Below are 17,634 nucleotides of genomic sequence, written 5' to 3' on the forward strand. Positions count from 1 at the left end.
AGGCAAGAGTTTTTATTGTCAACACACATTTTATATTTACTTTATCCTTTTCACTGCACCCCAAAGAACCTCTTACGATTCAGGGGCAATTTGGCACTATTCAATCCTACTATTCTGAAGTGAAAATAAAGTTTGATTTGCACACTATATTAAAAGTAAGGGAAGTATTTATAACAATTTAAGCTTTTCCTTACTGATTAGAACACAGCCTTTTGTCACTAATTATTAGAGAGGTATTCTAAACTTAAGAAAGGATCTTTAAAAGGAGCAATGTTTTTCTGATTTTTAAACTATCTCCTACTTTGACACCACAATATAGAAATAGATTTACTTTGGAACAAACTACAAATACATTCACACAGTTTGTGACAACTTAATTGTCTACTTAGAGAATTGAAGCAACTTAGTGAGCTAGGTTATTATAAATCTTGTCCAAGGCGTTCTATTTCTTCAATCAGGAAGTCAATGTCTTGGTGAGTTGCTGCGGGATTTGAGATGACCATGCGGAAGAAATTGACCTTGTCTCCCAAGGGCTGGTAGCTGACCATTGTGGTCCCATACTCCATCATTCTGGCTTTAATCACCGGGGCCACCTGTGGGAGAGATCAGATCAACACAGTGACTCTTTCCCCCACAACTCTTCCCTTAGTCAAAGAACCCAATATCCAGTAGCATTTTTAGTTTTTAACTAAACAGTCAGACTCCTATTTGTTTCCCTTGAAGGAACTGTTTCCAAGCTTTCTTGGGATCAGAGGACACTTCAATACATCCAAGATCTTGAAGGTGACAAGAGGAATAAGAAATGATAGGCTAGCAGTGTTTGCCACCTTATCCTTGACTTTCCAGGTAGTGTTTTGGGAGAATGGGAAGAATCTTGTGTTGATTCCAAGGCTAAATAGTTTAGCAATACAAAATTTGAGGGAGGTTTTTTTTTTCTTCTTAGTAAATGTAAAAACATTGGAAATAAGACACAGTTCAGAGAATGGTTACCAAGAGGTTAGCCTCAATGTCAAGTGATGTATGAAAATAAGCAGGCTTTTGAGACCCTAAAGCTTTCTAGTTTCTTTTCATTCTCCTTTTGCATTACCTTGGTTTATCAGATATTTTGAAATATATTCCTTAATAATGAAGAAGAATCAGCTGAGGCAAAAAGTTGAACCCACAAGGAGTTAACATTACGGAAGTGGATCACAGGCAAGATTTTACCGTATTTATGCCAGACTGATGATTACAACATCAGTAGTTCTCTATTGTGTATGAAATTAAATTCAAACTCTTTCTCTCAGCACAAATGCCTTTTGTTACCCAGTTCTGAGGACTCATCTTCCACTGCTCACCAAAATAAATCTTCAACTCTGACAAGACCTATTTATTCAATATGCCTTGAATGTACCACACGTATTTTTATCCCTTCACACTTGTCCTCGGTCTTACCATGTCACACTTCTTCTCTTTATTTAGAATCCATTTTCTTTTCCGGTTCACATCCTATAGACACACCAAGGCTCCACCACAGTCCTATAACCACTATGAAGACTTTCCTGATTTCTTTAGTCCATTAGCATCTTTTCTCTTTTAAGTCATAAGTCCTTGATCCTGATCCATAGATTCTAACTATATTGTAATTTCCTGTTGTCTTCTTATGAGAAAAGACATTTTATCTCTGTACTTCAACTGTAAGCTCGTGGAGGGCAGGCACAGTGTCTTTTACCTCTGTGGTTTACCAACACAGCACTGGATGCACACGGAGGGCTCCCTGAGTCCTTGCTGACAATAAAGAGCAGCATAGTAGGAACAGCCATCTAAGAAGCAGCTTCCATTTAAGTGATGTTTAAGCGCATGTACGATCTGTCCACATATTCTACCACTGGAGTTTGTAAATATAACATCTGATCTTTTAAGTTCATGCTGCAGATATGGTAGGAATAGCAGACATCAGGGAAGCTTTCGACTTATTTAGATATACATAGCAAGCAACTCAGTTCAAAAGGGGGACCATGCTTTATATCACAGTTGGATTCATCTTAAGTGAAGGACAGTTAGATTCAAATGGAATGCTGTTATGAACATGTGACTTCTGAATATCGACACTTAAAATAATCATTGGTTTACAATGAGGTTTTCATATTTAAAGTACTCTGCGCTCAACGTCCACACAGTTCCCATCAGGCCCAGTTATTTGTTAGTCACCGAGGACAAAGCCAAAGACGGGCTTCACCTTCACCTTCACTTCACAGCCTGAACCCAATTTCCCCACCTCAAAATGAACGTATATCGTGATTCCAGCACCGAGATTTTCTGATTCTAGATTAACAAGTTCTTAAGTCCCTTCCTGCCCCTTCCGTATTCTACAGGGAGAGAAAGTGATGAGGAATGTTTCTGTTGGGTGGATTGCTCTTTCCCCTAAAGGATTAAGGATGTAACAGAGCATCGGGCTCATCCCAGGGAATAAATATAAAAAAGAATTTAAATATCCCAAGTCCGGGATTAACTTTTAAAAATGGCTCTACTAGGGAGCTGGCCTGGTGGTGTAGTGGTTAAGTTTGCACACTCCACTTCAGTGGCTCAGGGGTCACCAGTTTGGATCCCAGGTGCGGACATGGCACCACTTGGCAAACCATGCTGTGGCAGGTGTCCCACATATAAAGTAGAGGAAGATGGGCACAGATGTTAGCTCAGGGCCAGTCTTCCTCAGCAAAAAGAGGGGGACTGGTGGTGGATGTTAGCTCAGGGCTAATCTTCCTCAAAAAAACAAAAAAAAGGATCTACTAGAATATTTTAGCCTAAAGACACAAAATTTATTACTTTGCGCTGTGAGGCATGGCAAGTCAATGTGTTCGTGGGAAAAGAAATCCCAAATTAGAAAAGGAATTCCAAATCCACATGTCTGCAGAAATTTAAGGGAGATCATATAGCTATTCCTTAGTTTTATTTGTGCAGTAATAAATGCTTGTTCTTTAGGACTGACAAAACAACGGCAATGGTTTACTCAGTGAATTAAATTCTGATTTCGTTTTCATAGGCAATCCAAGCAAAATCACACAGGAATGGCATTAATTATTCAGGACAATCACCTCTAACTTTCCAGATAAATGGAAATCAAAGGTCAAAGGATTAATGGTAACAGCCATCATCCCAAACAGATTTTGGCATAAAGTAAGATGAATCCTGCGGTTCCTGAAGCTAGCTGGTTTGGCAGAAATCACAGCTGTCTAAATACATATGACTTTTTGGTTGCTTCCGGAAAATGCTGGGGAACTAAAATTAGCAAGAACACGGAATATCTACTTCATTGCATAATCACTAACCGGAAGTTAAGAAGGAGAATAAGCTTCTGACTATTCTGACGAATATATAGCATGTTCACATTTCTAGACTGTCTTTTGGTCACATTTTTGGTTTTGCTGAATAAAGAAAGTCAGTTGGGAAAGAGAGGGGCTGCATATTGAAGAATTCATGAAAGACCTAATTGACAAGAGCTCTTTGGGGGCTGCCTTGAGAGATTTAGGGTATCATTTTCTCCCTGGTGTCATTAACTTTTTCAATCTTTCAGAAAACAATAACTAGGAAGCTGCTCCATAATTTGAATCCACATTTGTTTCCTCCAAAGAGAGCTCAGATTAAAGCATCATGAAATAATCTTACAAGATATCACAGAAATGTATTTTTTACTATGTATTACAAACCTTTTTGTTTTTAAATCTTGGAAGCCTGAGTGAAAGTTTGAAAAATGAAAAAGAGGAAGAAGCATAAGTAAGACATTCTAGAAGGTTACAATCTCACTACTTAAATTCTCCATTACATTTAATAATATTGACTTTAAAAGAGTCACCTTACATACAAGGCCAAACTACTTCCTTACCAATTTCCTTTTAAATCCATTGTTAACCTTTCAAAAGTCATATAGGACTATAAAACCTAATGGAAGAGATGCAGATAATGATAAAATACAATGAAAATTAAAATACAAGAAGATAATGATGAAGAAGAGTAGCAGAAACACAGAGATGACCAATATACCTGCCTGTGGGTTCTTGTCTGATAAACGCCTGCCTGGAGCTTACCAGCTCTGTGTCTAAGGCATGTGGCCATGTCACCACAGCACCCAGGCCTTCCGTGTCCACTTTGCTTCAGTGACAATGGGCCACCAGCACACGCACAGTCCTGACTGAGCAGCAGGAAATGCACCAACCAGATTCTCCTCTTTACCTCCTTGTGAAGCTGTGGCTGTGCTTGTTTTAGTAACAACCATTTGTTAACGTAATTATCTGTCCCCGAGCTAGCCTGTGCACTGGGGAAAGGCCTTTGATCCACTAGTAGGTTTCCTAGGTGTTGTTTCCCTTCCCTATTCTGGAATCTGCAAATGGCCCTTGGACTCAACAAACATTTTTGAGTGCCTATTGTATGCTAAGCCATGTACCAGGCAAGAGGACACAAAGAATAATTCCACTGCGTTGTTGGGTCCAGAATTTAACTTAATTCTCTTGTTTGCCACATACTACCCAGAAGACTCCACATTTCTCCCCATTTGTAGTCTGTATCAGCACTGACCCAGAGGACTTTATGTAATGATGGAGATGTTGTATATCTGTATTATCCGACACAATAGCCACTAGTCACATGATGAGCACTTGAAATGTGGCTAGTGTGATAAAGAAGTGAATATTTGGTTGAATTTAATTTCAATTGATTTAAATTGAAATAGCCACATGTGGCCACTCTGTCATATTGGACAGTGCAGATAACTTATTTTACCACAGCCTTTTTCCCTCTGGGATTGCATGCGTGTGTGTGTGAAGATTTTACTGGTCTCTGTAGATTATACTTTAAGGGTTTCACACTTAATAAGAAACTTTTCTGAAACTCTGAAAAATTATTGACATAAATGAACAAAAGTTAACCTTGATATTTTCTGTGTTCTGTTTTCATTTCCAATTCTGAATTGCTGAATTCTCTCTACTACAGTAATGAAAATGGAGTCACAGGAGAGGGAACAATTAGGAGAACTCATTTTGCAATCCCTAGAGATTTTCAATTTGAATTACCAACATCATAAAAACAGTTTACTAATACTCTAATTGCTGTTCCCAGGAAATAATCTCCATGCCCATCACAGCTTATGAGATGTGCTAAAATCTAAGAGGCACTTGAAGAGAATTCTATTTAAACGGGAGAACTTCAGAGTTGACTTCTGCTCAGAAAATGATGCAAAAAAACCTTTCTGTTCTGTACTCCCACCCTGCCCATCCCTCAGCCCAGCAATAATGAATTGATTCAACCAATGAAGTCAGCCAAACCACTCTGCGGATTCTCTGTCTGGTCAGTGGATTCATTAAAGAAGTTCACTTTCAAGCCAATAAGAATGGAAATTTCTCATTTCTAACTAATTTGTTAAATAAAATGAGTTTGTTCAGGGGCCGGCTCCGAGGCCGAGTGGTTAAGTTCGCGCACTCCACTGCAGCGGCCCAGGGTTCGGATCCTGGGCGCGGACATGGCACCGCTCATCAGGCCACGTTGAGGCGGCGTCCCACATCCCACAACTAGAGGGACCTGCAACTAGGATATACAACTATGTACTGGGGGGGTTTGGGAAATAAAGCAGAAAAAAAAAATGGGTTTGTTCAGATAATATACACTCTAGAAAAGCTGCCCCAAAACTTCCAGAAAAAAAATATGAATTCTTTCCTCTCAAATGACAGTGGATCCTTTTTATGCTTGCACCTATCACCTTCGATGTGACCACCACCCTCACTCCCTCCTGCCTATTGGGCTGATTTCCTAGGATTAACTAACTTCACTAAAGCTTCAGACATGACCATGATTCCTTCCACCCCAGACACATGCACCCATGGATCCCTGTTCTAGAAGCTTCCTTCTATTTGTTCCTCTAGGTCAGTGGCTCTTGACCTGGGCTGCACATTTGAATCACCTGGGAAACTTTTAGAACTATTCCCAACCCATCCAAAATCAATTGGATCAAATTCTCAGGGTGAGACCTGGTTACCAGTATTTTTTACAAAGCTTTAGGATGATTCTAGTGTGTAGCCAGGGTTGCAAACCATTACCCTAATTAGGAAGCTTGATTTAAAGACCTCAATTATGTGTAAGTTTGATCCTGGTTAAGGGCTGGTGTTAACATTTATAAGATTTTCTGGAAGTTTTAAAACCACACAAAATCCCATTCTTCAGGGGCTGACCCAGCGGTGTAGTGGTTAAGTTTGTGTACTCTGCTTTGGCAGCCCAGGGTTTGCAGGTTCAGATCCCGGGTGCAGACCTACACACTGCTCGTCAAGCCATACTGTGGTGATGTCCCACGTACACAAACAGAGGAAGATTGCCACAGATATTAGCTCCTCACCAAAAAAAAAAAAAAAAATCCTGTTCTCCATTTTCCATAGAAGGAAATAAAGTGTTCTGGAAGGTCAATGAGGCAGCCCAGGCTGCTTAGCAGTGGTGGAGAGAGCCTCTCCCACTCCAGGCAGTGACCGGCTGGAAAACAGAAAACCCACCAATCAACCCTCTGAAATCCAAATACACATGATTACCCCTGGAATCCCACTCCTCCAACACTGTGGGAGATGGGCCCTGCGTTTACCTTTAAGACTCTCCTTGGTGTACATCGTAAACCAAATTTCACCTGTGTGTAAATGTTGGGCACAGGAGAGGATAAAAGATAAAGGTGTCTTCTGGGCACAGGAGAATTTGAAGCTCAAGCCCTAGGCTCTGGAGTCACTGATTTGGGGAAGGTGACTTTTTCTCCCTGTTCTTCAGTTTCCCCATCAGCAAAACAAGGGTGACAACAGTGCTTCCCACTTTAGGTTGCTTATGTTGAAATAAATTTTTAGCCCAAGATGGAGCCCCTCCTGCTGGGGCGCCACGTCAGCAAACCGAAACTTAGCTGACTTTCATGTCCCTGTAAATGCTCGACTTGACCAGAAACAGTAAATCCAGCGAGCCAATCCCCAAATACCAAGCCAGCTCTGGGCTCTCTACTTATTTTCTTGTTCCTTATTCATTTTCTATCCTTCTCCTCCTTCCTTTTTATTCTTTATCGTATAAAAGCTTCCTGCCCTCTGCCCCATTTTGCAGTTCTCTGGACCCTTGGGAACGGAGACTGCCTGCTTAATGAAATGTTAAATAAAGTTTGTTTGTGTTACCTAAATTGTCTTCTTTAGTCATTTTTAGCACGTATGACAGTTAAGTGATCTAACACTAGATCAAAGTTGAGCCTGGGACAAAATACACACTCTAAACATGGCCGTTATTATTATTGCTCTCTGCCCATTACCTTCTGGACGTCACAGCTCTAAAGACCCCACAGGATAGCCTTGACCTTGGCATCTCAAAAGGGTCAGCAGCAGCTTTGTTTTCTAACCATTTCTGGTGCCTGAAGTCTCTTCAGTGCTTGTACCCGTTTTGCCTGGCAGGTCAGTCAACTTCAGCAAGGGTTCTTGCTGGTTTGTGCATGCCAGTAAAGGTAGCACCTAATTACTTATTTTAAGACATCATAAGCTCCCTCTCAGAAAATGGAAGGAAATAGAGTTGTTAAAAGTCTGGATGCACCAGCTCTGAATGTCCTGGCTCTGCAGGAGCCCAGAGAGGGGGGTGAGCTCATGCACCGAGGTCAAGGCTGGATTTCTCTTAAAGACATATGTACACGCATGTGAAAAGCTCAATGTCACACCAACACACATATCAGATGCGCTTGTGTCACTTACCTTTGAGAGGCGGCTCATTCTCTCTTCATTGTCTTCTAGAACACGCAGACTCGGAGGTACATACCAGAAGCAGACATTGGTGTGCTGAGGCTACAAACAGGAAAGTGACATTCATACTCAGGCAATTTTGAAAATTCCAAGGACAATTTCAAGTCTATTTATTCTGCAGCTTCCAAATACAATTCCTACTTTTGAATCCACAATCATCTTTGGAGTGCCTGACTTTCACAATATTATATAGTTATTTTTTTGTGAGTCTGACTTTTACTCCAGCTCAGAATAGCTACCCCATCATTCCTGCTTCTCCCTTGTAATGGCCCCACTTACTTGGACAGTACATTATTGACATCAAAAATATCAGTGGTAAGAATTGGAATAGACTAAACGTTTTGGGATGGTAGAAATCAGAATACATACCTTTCCGTCAAACACCATTTCATATCCTTCTCGGTTTTTTATGATATTGTATAAATACTCTGCCAACTCCAAACACTTATCAATATGTGCTTCAAACCCAGTTGTTCCCTAAGTAAGAGAAGAGGAAAGCTTATCAGGCAGGCTGAGATGGGTGGGTGAGCTCTCAGGCTGAGATGCGGGAGGAAGTGGTCCCTCAAGAGTGACGGTCTTTCTGCTACTTCTCTCTCAGCTCTGCTCCGGCACTTTCCTTACACAAGACTGTGTTTCTAAGGCTTTTCTGGCCATTATTTCTCCTTTAATGCTCTCCCCCTCAGGTGCTTTTGCTCCCTTTCACGTCTGTCATTACTGCTCTCCACCGCCAATTCTTCTGAGCCTCCATTCCCCAGGCAATTATTTTGATTACTCGAGGGGAAAATTTGCCTCTGCCCTTCAGAGGACTAATTATGGAAGTCATTAATGACAGGAGGGCTGGGATATTCTCTTCCTGCGGATAAGAAGCATCATCAGAGACCCCCCCCCCCGCCCCACTCCAGGATGCCTGCTTAGCCCCTGCCCATCATGTAATTTGCCATTTCCAGACTCCACTTTTGTTCAGCAGTGTACCCCCATTACAGAACAAATAGGGTGGGTGCCCAGTGAATATTTGTTCAACAAATGAATGCATGAATCTTAGGCGGCACACAGATGCTTGGTTAGCCTGTCATTCTGCAAAGCTCATTAGATTTCTCCTTTGGGAATAAGTGACTCATATGTCTGTAATGGGTGAACACTGTCACAGAGGTCTTTCAATTTCCAGCACTGGAAGCCCGGGATCTGGACTTGTGTAAAACAACCCAACAGCCTTGGACTGGAGCTGTTTAACTGACCTCAGGACACTCTAGGGAATTACTTTTCAAAATGGTTTTCCTCTTAACTCCTTTAGTGTTTATGGAGTGCTAATGGAAAGCTTAGAAAAACAGCTAATGCTCATCTCAGGAGCACTTAGATCTGGTCTACCAGTGACTAAGCCAACATGGAAACTGGAGGGAACAATTGTAGTGGAGATAAAATGGGTCCACTTTCCTGTTTAGATAGTCTCATCATCTTAGCTAAAAGGGGGATGCAGCATAGCCAGTGACTTTCAGCATCTGAAGCATTAAAGAAATCTGATGGGTTCCAAAATTCATCTTGGGGGTTGGCACCCTAGCCGATAGGTTCAAGGAGGCTGACTGGTTCCTGATGACCCCCAGAAAGGGCCTGGGCTGATGCCTGAATGCTCAGGCCAGTGCCTACGCCATGTGCTCTATGAGTCTGTGGGTGCTAAGGATTTAGGATTGGTTTGGACTGACCTGGCAGTTTGGATCTACTTGGGATGGGCCCTAGGTGAGGGAAGGAAGTGAACTGTTCTCCAAACTGGGTCCTTTGGACCAGTCTAGAGTTGGATTTAAACTTACGTGTGCCTAATCTAGGATGTGACCGGGACCGGTATGACTCTGGTCCTGTCCAGCTGATGGCCTTGGCTAATCTCTCTGGTCACATGGGAATGATGGTGCCTGTCTGGTTTCCCATACAGAGACATATAAGGTAAAATGAATGCTCTGAAAATGCGTTTGATTGTATTACAAAGGGAATGGGATTACCACAGACTGGGATGGGAGTCCTCTGGCCTTCACTGGTCTAGAACGACACTCTGGAGATGATCAGGAGTAACCCGACCACCCCTTTGTTGAAGGCTAACGAGGTACAAGGGGAGTGCCATAGGAATCTCGGATGCTCTTGGAAGCCCGGGGCCCCGCCTTTCATGTCAGATATTTATGGGAATAAGACCCATGTTTTATTTATTTTTAAGATTTTGAAGGCTTTGAGGAGATTCTCCAAAATTAATTCATTCATCAAATACTTGTTTAGTAGCTATCATATGCCACACAGTTTTTATCATGAGAATGACAAAGGCATGTGTAAAACTTTATCAGGCATCGCATCACCATGACCTGCGTCGCCGTGGAGGAAGCTGAGGCTCCGATGTGCACTCCTGAGGGAAAGGCTGGACCCCAGCATCAGGTTATAATGAGGGAGCTTCTGAGGAAAGATGGTTTTATTTTCTCCCTCATCACACACACACTTAAGATCGACTTAGACTGACCTGGTTGAAACATATACTCCACAGGGCACAGATTAGTGTTTTTTTTTGTTTGCTATTGAATCGCTCATACAAGCAGTGCTGGGCACAGGTTAGGCGCTCAATATATATTTGTTGAAGGAATGGATGAAGGACTGAAAGTATAACTTTTAATCCCGGGGGAAGTGTTTTTACAAAGTATGTTCTGAGGAACAAACCATCTGTATCAGAACCAGATTAATTGTGCTAAAAATATAGATTCTCAGGCCCCACCCCAGACTCCTAAATCAGAATTTCAGGAAGATGAACATGGTCTGTGTTATCTTCTTCCACAGTCTCACTGTCTTCCAGCGTCTGGCTACTGCCTCTGTGTCATCCCAGGGCCTGACATCTGGAGTGCTGCTCATGAGTCTTCTCTGCTTCTAACAACCCTCACTGAATGCTCTCAGGCCCACTGATGCTGCTTCTGAAATAGTGACTGAACCCTTTGCTGCTATCTCCATTTTTATTGCTGCCACGTGACTTAGGCTCTCTTACTTTTCATCTGGACGAGAGCTCCTTAACTACCCTTCCGTCAATTTGGACTCTTCATTAGACTCAGAATATGCATGTCAGCCCCTGCTCTTAGTCCTTCTTCCCGGAATGCCCTTCTCCCAGTGCTGCAGCTTGAAATCCTGCTCATTCTACCCATCCTGTTCAAGACCCATCTCGAAGGCCAGCTATTGATAAGTCACTCTTGAGTCTCAAACTAGGAATGAGTTCTCCCTCCTTTAAATTCTCAAGGTGTGTCTGTGTTTCTTTTATGACCAGTTATATTCTGTCTCACGTGATGCTTATCTGTGCATCTATCTTATTCTGTCTGGAAATTTGTAGCCCCCCCTTATTCCATTCAGCACCAGGGACAGTAACAGATACTTTGCTCACTCCCTACTTACTAAAATGCATTCACATTTTAGGGAGAATGTAAACATTCAGTCACTCAGCACAGGGTACCAGACATCAATTTCCCTTTAATAGTTTTCTCCTGTTATTTGTTTTTTCTTCAGTCATTTGCCAGTCCCTCTGTTATCTACATTTTTAATTAGGGAAGCCAATCACAGAAAATGACAAGGAAACCTGGCCAATTTGTATAATGATATACAAATTAAGAGATTTACTGCAAGAACTCAGTAGTTACACATTAAGCCATCCTTACAAGACTAAAAACAGGGGACTAATTTTAAGTTTCCTTTTTCTGTCTACCACCGAGTTTTTCCCACTGAGGAAATGTGTCAAGAAGGAAAATAATCATCAAGTCCTAGAATTCTCTAACAAAATGCAGACAAAATGAAAGGTCTACTCAATCAGAACAGAACTGAGGGCAGGCATGCTGTCTTTGCTGATGACAGGCTTACATCAGGGGGCTCTTTGTTTTTGCATATATTTGCTCTCCTCAAGTTATCTTGGACCTAATGTTATGGCTGTCATCTGTGCATTTAGCTCCATTAGTCATTAACAGATTAGAGAATACTAATTCATACTTAGGTTACTATTTTTCATGTGGTTTATCTTACTAAGGAGAAAATGTGGATTCTCTTGAACATTGCATTCTCCAGGCCTATCTAGCAACAGAGGGTTTACTGAAATAACAGTATGCTCCTCTTCCTCCGCCTCAGCATTGTGTTTTCAGGTTGTTTCCTCATTCCTGAGGAGAGGAAAAATAGAATGTCATGGCCAACTCTTTTAAGGTTCCTGGGGGAGGATAACTTCCTTCCCTGGCTGGCATTGCTAAAGAGCTTCTGAGGTGAGAGGATATGTATCCTCACCTCTGATGAGGCTTGTAGGACTAGCTTATTACTTTAGTAATTATTATCATTCCATTTTGCAAAAACCATAGCTGTAAGATGAAAACCCAATGGAAGTTTTTCATTTACGTGTCTAGATACTTAAGGTTTTGCAATAAAGAATTAAAACAATATATGTCAATAAGTCATGCAGCGGCTGTGACTATTTTTCTTCTCTTTTTATTCCCTCTCCTGGTGTCTTTATATCAGCATTTTAAAAACTGGAGCCTTTGCCTTTATTTCAGGCTTCATTTTGTCCTGCCATTTAATTCACACCTGATGTCCTCCAAGTTATTTCTCTAAGAACCAGCCGGCTGCACCATGCTGGCCAGGAGGCTTCAGATGGAAAAGGAGCAGCAGGAACTGATGAACCATGAGAGAAACATTTTCATGTAAATATAGCTAATGAGCATCATCTTAATAAACACACCACAGGAAAAAGAGACAAAAAGAATGATACTGAACAATATTTAGAGATCGAGCTTTCCTCAGCTTACTAGCTGATATTTTTTGTAATTCCCACCAATCAATGAAATGAAAAACCTACTCATTTTAAAACAGCTTGAGAGTAAACTAGTAATTCATATTCTTGATTGAATTATTTTTGCCAAATGAAAGTGTCACTTCTCTCAGAATGACTCCTATCTTGGGTGATGAAGACTAGGAAAGGCTCTCAACTTTCAAAAGAGAAAAGGGTCCCCCGCCCAGCTCAAGGGATCAGAGCTCATCCATCATATCACTTTTTTAAAAAAATTTATTTTTGAGAAAGACTAGCCCTGAGCTAACATCCGTGCCCATCTTCCTCCACTTTATACATGGGACACCTACCACAGTATGGCTTACCAAGTGATGCCACGTCCGCACCCGGGATCTGAACCGGAGAACCCCGGGCTGCCGAAGCGGAATGTGAGAATTTAACCACTGCACCACCGGGCCAGCCCCCCATCACCATACCACCTTTACGGGGCAATGCCTTCCCTGGGGCCTAATACCAGGTAGCTGCCTGATACTTAGCAACACTTAGAGAAAATTCAGCTAGGGCAAGTACCATTCTGGAGGCTTGCCTAAAGAATATGCAGTCCAGCCATTCCTGGAGACCAACTCAGAGTTATTTCTTCATTAAGCAAGACCATCTTTCTATTTAAACTGCCTTTTTCCAGCATGAATTTAAAGATGATTCCATAAAATAGTTGTTGACTGCCTCGTTTCACTCCCAAGCCCCCTCTTTTTCTTATTAGCCATCCCCTACTCTAGGCTGCTTAAGGCAATTCAATTTACTTTGAAAAATCTTATAAACAACAGCATATGGAACTCATTACTGTGGACATGGTTCATATGTCTTGACATAGACATGAGGAAGAACCCATTCTCTGGTCTTATCCTGGCATGTCTCACTTCTGGTCACTGAGTTATTTACTTGTTCCTATGGGATTGAACCTGTCACCTCTTCATGCAGGCTACTTCAAAAGTTTACAGCCAAATTTGTGGCTCTTCTCCCAAACACACAGGACCTCGGCGCAGGCCAGCTTCCCTCTAACCTCTCTCTTCCTCATTTTCCTTTGTCCAGCTTCCCTCACATACACTTTTAGCAGCTGAGTTTCTCTAGCATGTCCAGCTGGCTCTGGCCATTGTCTCCTGTGGCAGATAAATGAAACCAGGTGAGAAGTCACTAATTTGTGACATTTAAGTTAGGAATCTGGTCAAAATTAAAAACAAAATCTTTGACTTTTCCAGCCTGCTTACATTTAAACATACACATATGCTGTTTGAAGGCCACAGTTAGGTCCCGCTGGTTCTGCACACCATCAGTTACAGAGTTTCTATTTCTGAGAGAAGGGTGATCACCAATAGTTAAATTCTGATGTAACCAGAGAAACCATACAAAAGGTAGTCACTAGGTACTTTGGGAACTTTTTAAAAAGCGTTTTAACTAGAGGTTACCCTTTGAAATATCAAGCTATCGTGATGAGTTTTTTCTCTTTTCCCTTTTGTTCTCCAAACATGTGCTTTTAGATTATGTTACTCTACCCAAGTGATCAATGATTGGTAGAAACCAAGTTGGGAGACAAAATCAACAACAAAACACCTCTGAAGAATCCAAGTGTTCTGCTGTATGAAGCAACAAGGATTTGTTCTCTAGATGAGTGAGCATTAGGAGCAATTTGGCTTAAAAGAAAAAAATACAATGAGTTTTATTATATTCTTGCCCATGTAGAATGCAGATATGTAGGTATAGGATTAAAGTAAGTTAATCTTGGGTAATTTTCAATTTGGAAATCCATTTTTAACAAGTATACTAAGGGTTGCCAGATGTAATTACTGTTTTTAGGTGACACTGAATGGATCTACACATGCTCACCTTTGCCCTCCACATGAGCCATAACTTAAAAACATCCACGTGGCGTCCGCACTGCAAGGCCTTATCTCCAGTGTCATAGGACAGGTCATAGTGTTTATCTTGCTGAAAGAGGTAGGAGGCATGCATCTGGTTGCAACTCTGCATCAATCCCTAGAAGAGAAGAAAGACTTAGGAAATTCTACTGACTTCATCAGGGATTCTATTAGATTTACACTGTGGTGGAATTTATTAAGAAAAGAAACAAAGAAAGCGACATTGAATATTCTGGAGAAAGAAATCAGCAAGAATCAAATGAAAAAATAATAGGACCAGTATCTGGACAGGATGAACTATTGCAAAAGGTCAACTCTGTGGGATTAATGGCTCAGGGCCAAAGGTTACCAGAGGTTAACCAGAGAAGGCATTCAAAAAAAAAAAAAAAAATCAAAATCAGAGTATAATGTTCTTTTTTTCGGAGAACATCCTGATGTTCTGGTTTTGTTGCAATTAAAATATTTTGGAAACTCTTTGGTTCTGTAAAATATTATTAGTGCCATTTTTCTAGTCTTTCATTCATAAAGTACTTTATCATTTAGCTGTTAGGGTTTGAGTTTCCTTTGGAAATCATAGTTTTTAACACAGCTCATTGTTATCAGTTTTAGATGCTGAAATCTAGAAAGATAAAGACATTGCTACTCTGAGATGTCTTAAATAACCAGTCTTTCAAATGTCATGACCCTCTCTCAAGAGTGGTTACAGCTTCAGTACTGTGTTTTCATACTCAGCTGCTTTTGATGGTTACAATGGAAAGCTTCATCATCAATGACCATGAATTTTCCCTAGCAGCATAAGCTTCCTATGGAAAACAGGTGGCAGAGTGACTGAACTATTCCAAAGGACAGTGAATGAATCATGCTCTCTGACTAAGGCAGCGTTGCCAGTCTCCTCACCAGAAACCCCGCCACGTTTCAATTTGTCATGCACCACAGGAAGCCACTGACTCTTCCATTATCTACAGTATAATTGTGATTTTACAGAAGCTTTGGCATTTTTTTTTTTCTTTTGTGACTCATGACAAGAGAAGAAAAGACTAAAATGTGATCAATTATTTGAAGGTAGAAGTGAGAACCCTTTTAAAAAACCACCCAAACTAAAACAAAACGCAATGCAACTAAAATTTTAACTAGGTCTTGAAAGACCAAGTGCCCAGATAGTAGACAACAGAACTGGGATTAACCTGGTAGTTCAGGCTTCCTGTTCAGTGGAATTCATTAAATTATTTTTTTGAGACTAAGAGAAATTAAATACAATGTAATTGTAATAGAGCAGTAGAAAGCCATTGAATTTGAAAAAGAAAATTCACTTGAAGACCAATAAGACTGAAAATTGCAACAGATGTTTCTATTTTGTTTCATGGTCACAGAAACTTGGCATCATTCTTCGCCCGGTCATGTAAGCTCACAAAGTGGTACCATCAATCCTAAGGCAGACCAGCCCAGAGAGTGTGGAATGGTGGATAGATCGGATCAGCTTCCAATGGGATAGGAAAAGCAATTCGAAGCACATGACCACTAAAAGGTTAGTCAGCACCAGTCTCATTATACAAAAGGATAAGTAAAAGTGATGCTGTTTTTCACAAAAAGAGCCTTGGTTAGATAATATCCTGGTTGTGAACCATTACGAAATTATACACCATTATGTCCCACACTATTTAAAATATATTAATAGTTGCTGTGCTAAAAAAATAGTTGCTGTAAAAGAAATTCCCAGGGCCAAATAAACTTAGGAAACTCTATGTCGTAAGTACCTTCTTTTTAGATATTTGCAATATATATCAGCAGTTAAAGATGATATGCCCTGAAGTAATAAAACTTGTTTTTAACTCTTTAATTGAATATGTCCCAAGCTTTTTTTAAACCCAGAACTCTCTTATCGCAGAATACTTAATACAATCTTACAGAATGGCATTATTCCTTGGATCCCAATAAGGGAAATGCTATCAGAGCATCATAAACTCTTAGATTTGAAAGGGACCCTAGAGCTATTAATCTATTCCTTCCTATCCTCTTATTAATAAGAGATCATCCAATCTCCATTCAGTCACCTCCCCTGATGATGAATTTATTCCTACATAAAGCATCCATTACCCGTTGGGCAGCTAAGTTTTTAGAAAATCATTCCTTTTATTGACCCCAAGTCAGACCTAAAATCATGGTGTGTTCTGATTTTGCCATCAAATCTGCTGCCCAGTGTTTGTAACCCAGTTCCCTGAAGCCTCAAGAAAAAATTGCATCTCCACTACTTGGGAGTCATTTAAACTGTTAGGCTGTCCTCTCAGCCCTGTGAGTCTTTTTTTGTTTTTTAGATTAAACATCCTTAGTTCTTTCAAGCACCCCTCTTACATGTTTACCAATTGTTCCCCACTGTTTGAGTTCTAGCTTGATGGGGTCCCATACACGATTTGGCACCAACCTACAGAAACCACTCCAGGTGTGGTTTAACCAGAGAACAGTGAGGGACTTCCTCCCCCACCCCCGAACCTGCACTTCTTTTACCTCATTGATGTTTTTGAACAGTAATATTCTCTTGACCCTTTGTTGACCCCATACAGCACAATGAAATGCTCTATGTCTTTTTTACAAATACAACAATTTAGCCATGTGTGAAACATGCCTGTCCTGTCTAGTCAAAATATCACCATCCTCTACTTGGACATAAGAGCAGGACCCTACTTTATCCTCATGAACAATTTCCCCTTTTTGGAGGTGGCTCACTGTTCCAGCCTATAAAATCATCCTGTATTCTGATACTGTGACTCTACACATTTACTCTATTGAACCCCACGGGTGGACTGAGCCACCAATCAGGAAAGACATACCTCTTCTCTAACCAGGAGAGCAGAGCACTGCAAAGGGACACCCATCATCTTGTGTGGATTCCATGTCACAGAGTTGGCCCTAAAGGAAACGAATCATGTTAAGAGGCTGGCACCCATGACAGGCTTTATGCTACTAAGGCCCTGTGCACCGGCAACAGAGCTTCAGGCTTCTTGGCACTACTTTTCAGACGCCAGGAGGACACTCAATTTACAAAACAAGAAGGGGACTCTTAAGCTGACAAGTTTTTCTTTGTCTACAGAGACAGTAGCGAGGGCTAGCGACTCCACATGCTGCCCCCGGCTCCAGTAGAGGCATTCCTTCAGCCTCCAAGGGGGTCTGAGAACCCCTTCGAATGACCAGG

General features: G+C 41.1%; 1 protein-coding gene across 1 annotated transcript in view; it reads right to left on the reverse strand.

The window, feature by feature from the left end:
* Positions 1–419: 419 nt before the first annotated feature.
* Positions 420–17,634, reverse strand: part of GAD2 (glutamate decarboxylase 2) — a 79,964-nt gene continuing 62,749 nt past the window's right edge. Inside the window, exons 12-16 of the mRNA XM_046679764.1 lie at positions 17,273–17,351; positions 14,416–14,565; positions 8,136–8,243; positions 7,719–7,808; positions 420–593 (exon numbers count right to left, since the gene is read on the reverse strand). Coding sequence (XP_046535720.1) covers positions 420–593; positions 7,719–7,808; positions 8,136–8,243; positions 14,416–14,565; positions 17,273–17,351 — 601 coding nt within the window. The remainder of the gene's footprint in view (positions 594–7,718; positions 7,809–8,135; positions 8,244–14,415; positions 14,566–17,272; positions 17,352–17,634) is intronic.

This window comes from Equus quagga, chromosome 12, assembly GCF_021613505.1.
Source record: "Equus quagga isolate Etosha38 chromosome 12, UCLA_HA_Equagga_1.0, whole genome shotgun sequence".
In the NCBI taxonomy this organism is placed as follows: domain Eukaryota; kingdom Metazoa; phylum Chordata; class Mammalia; order Perissodactyla; family Equidae; genus Equus; species Equus quagga.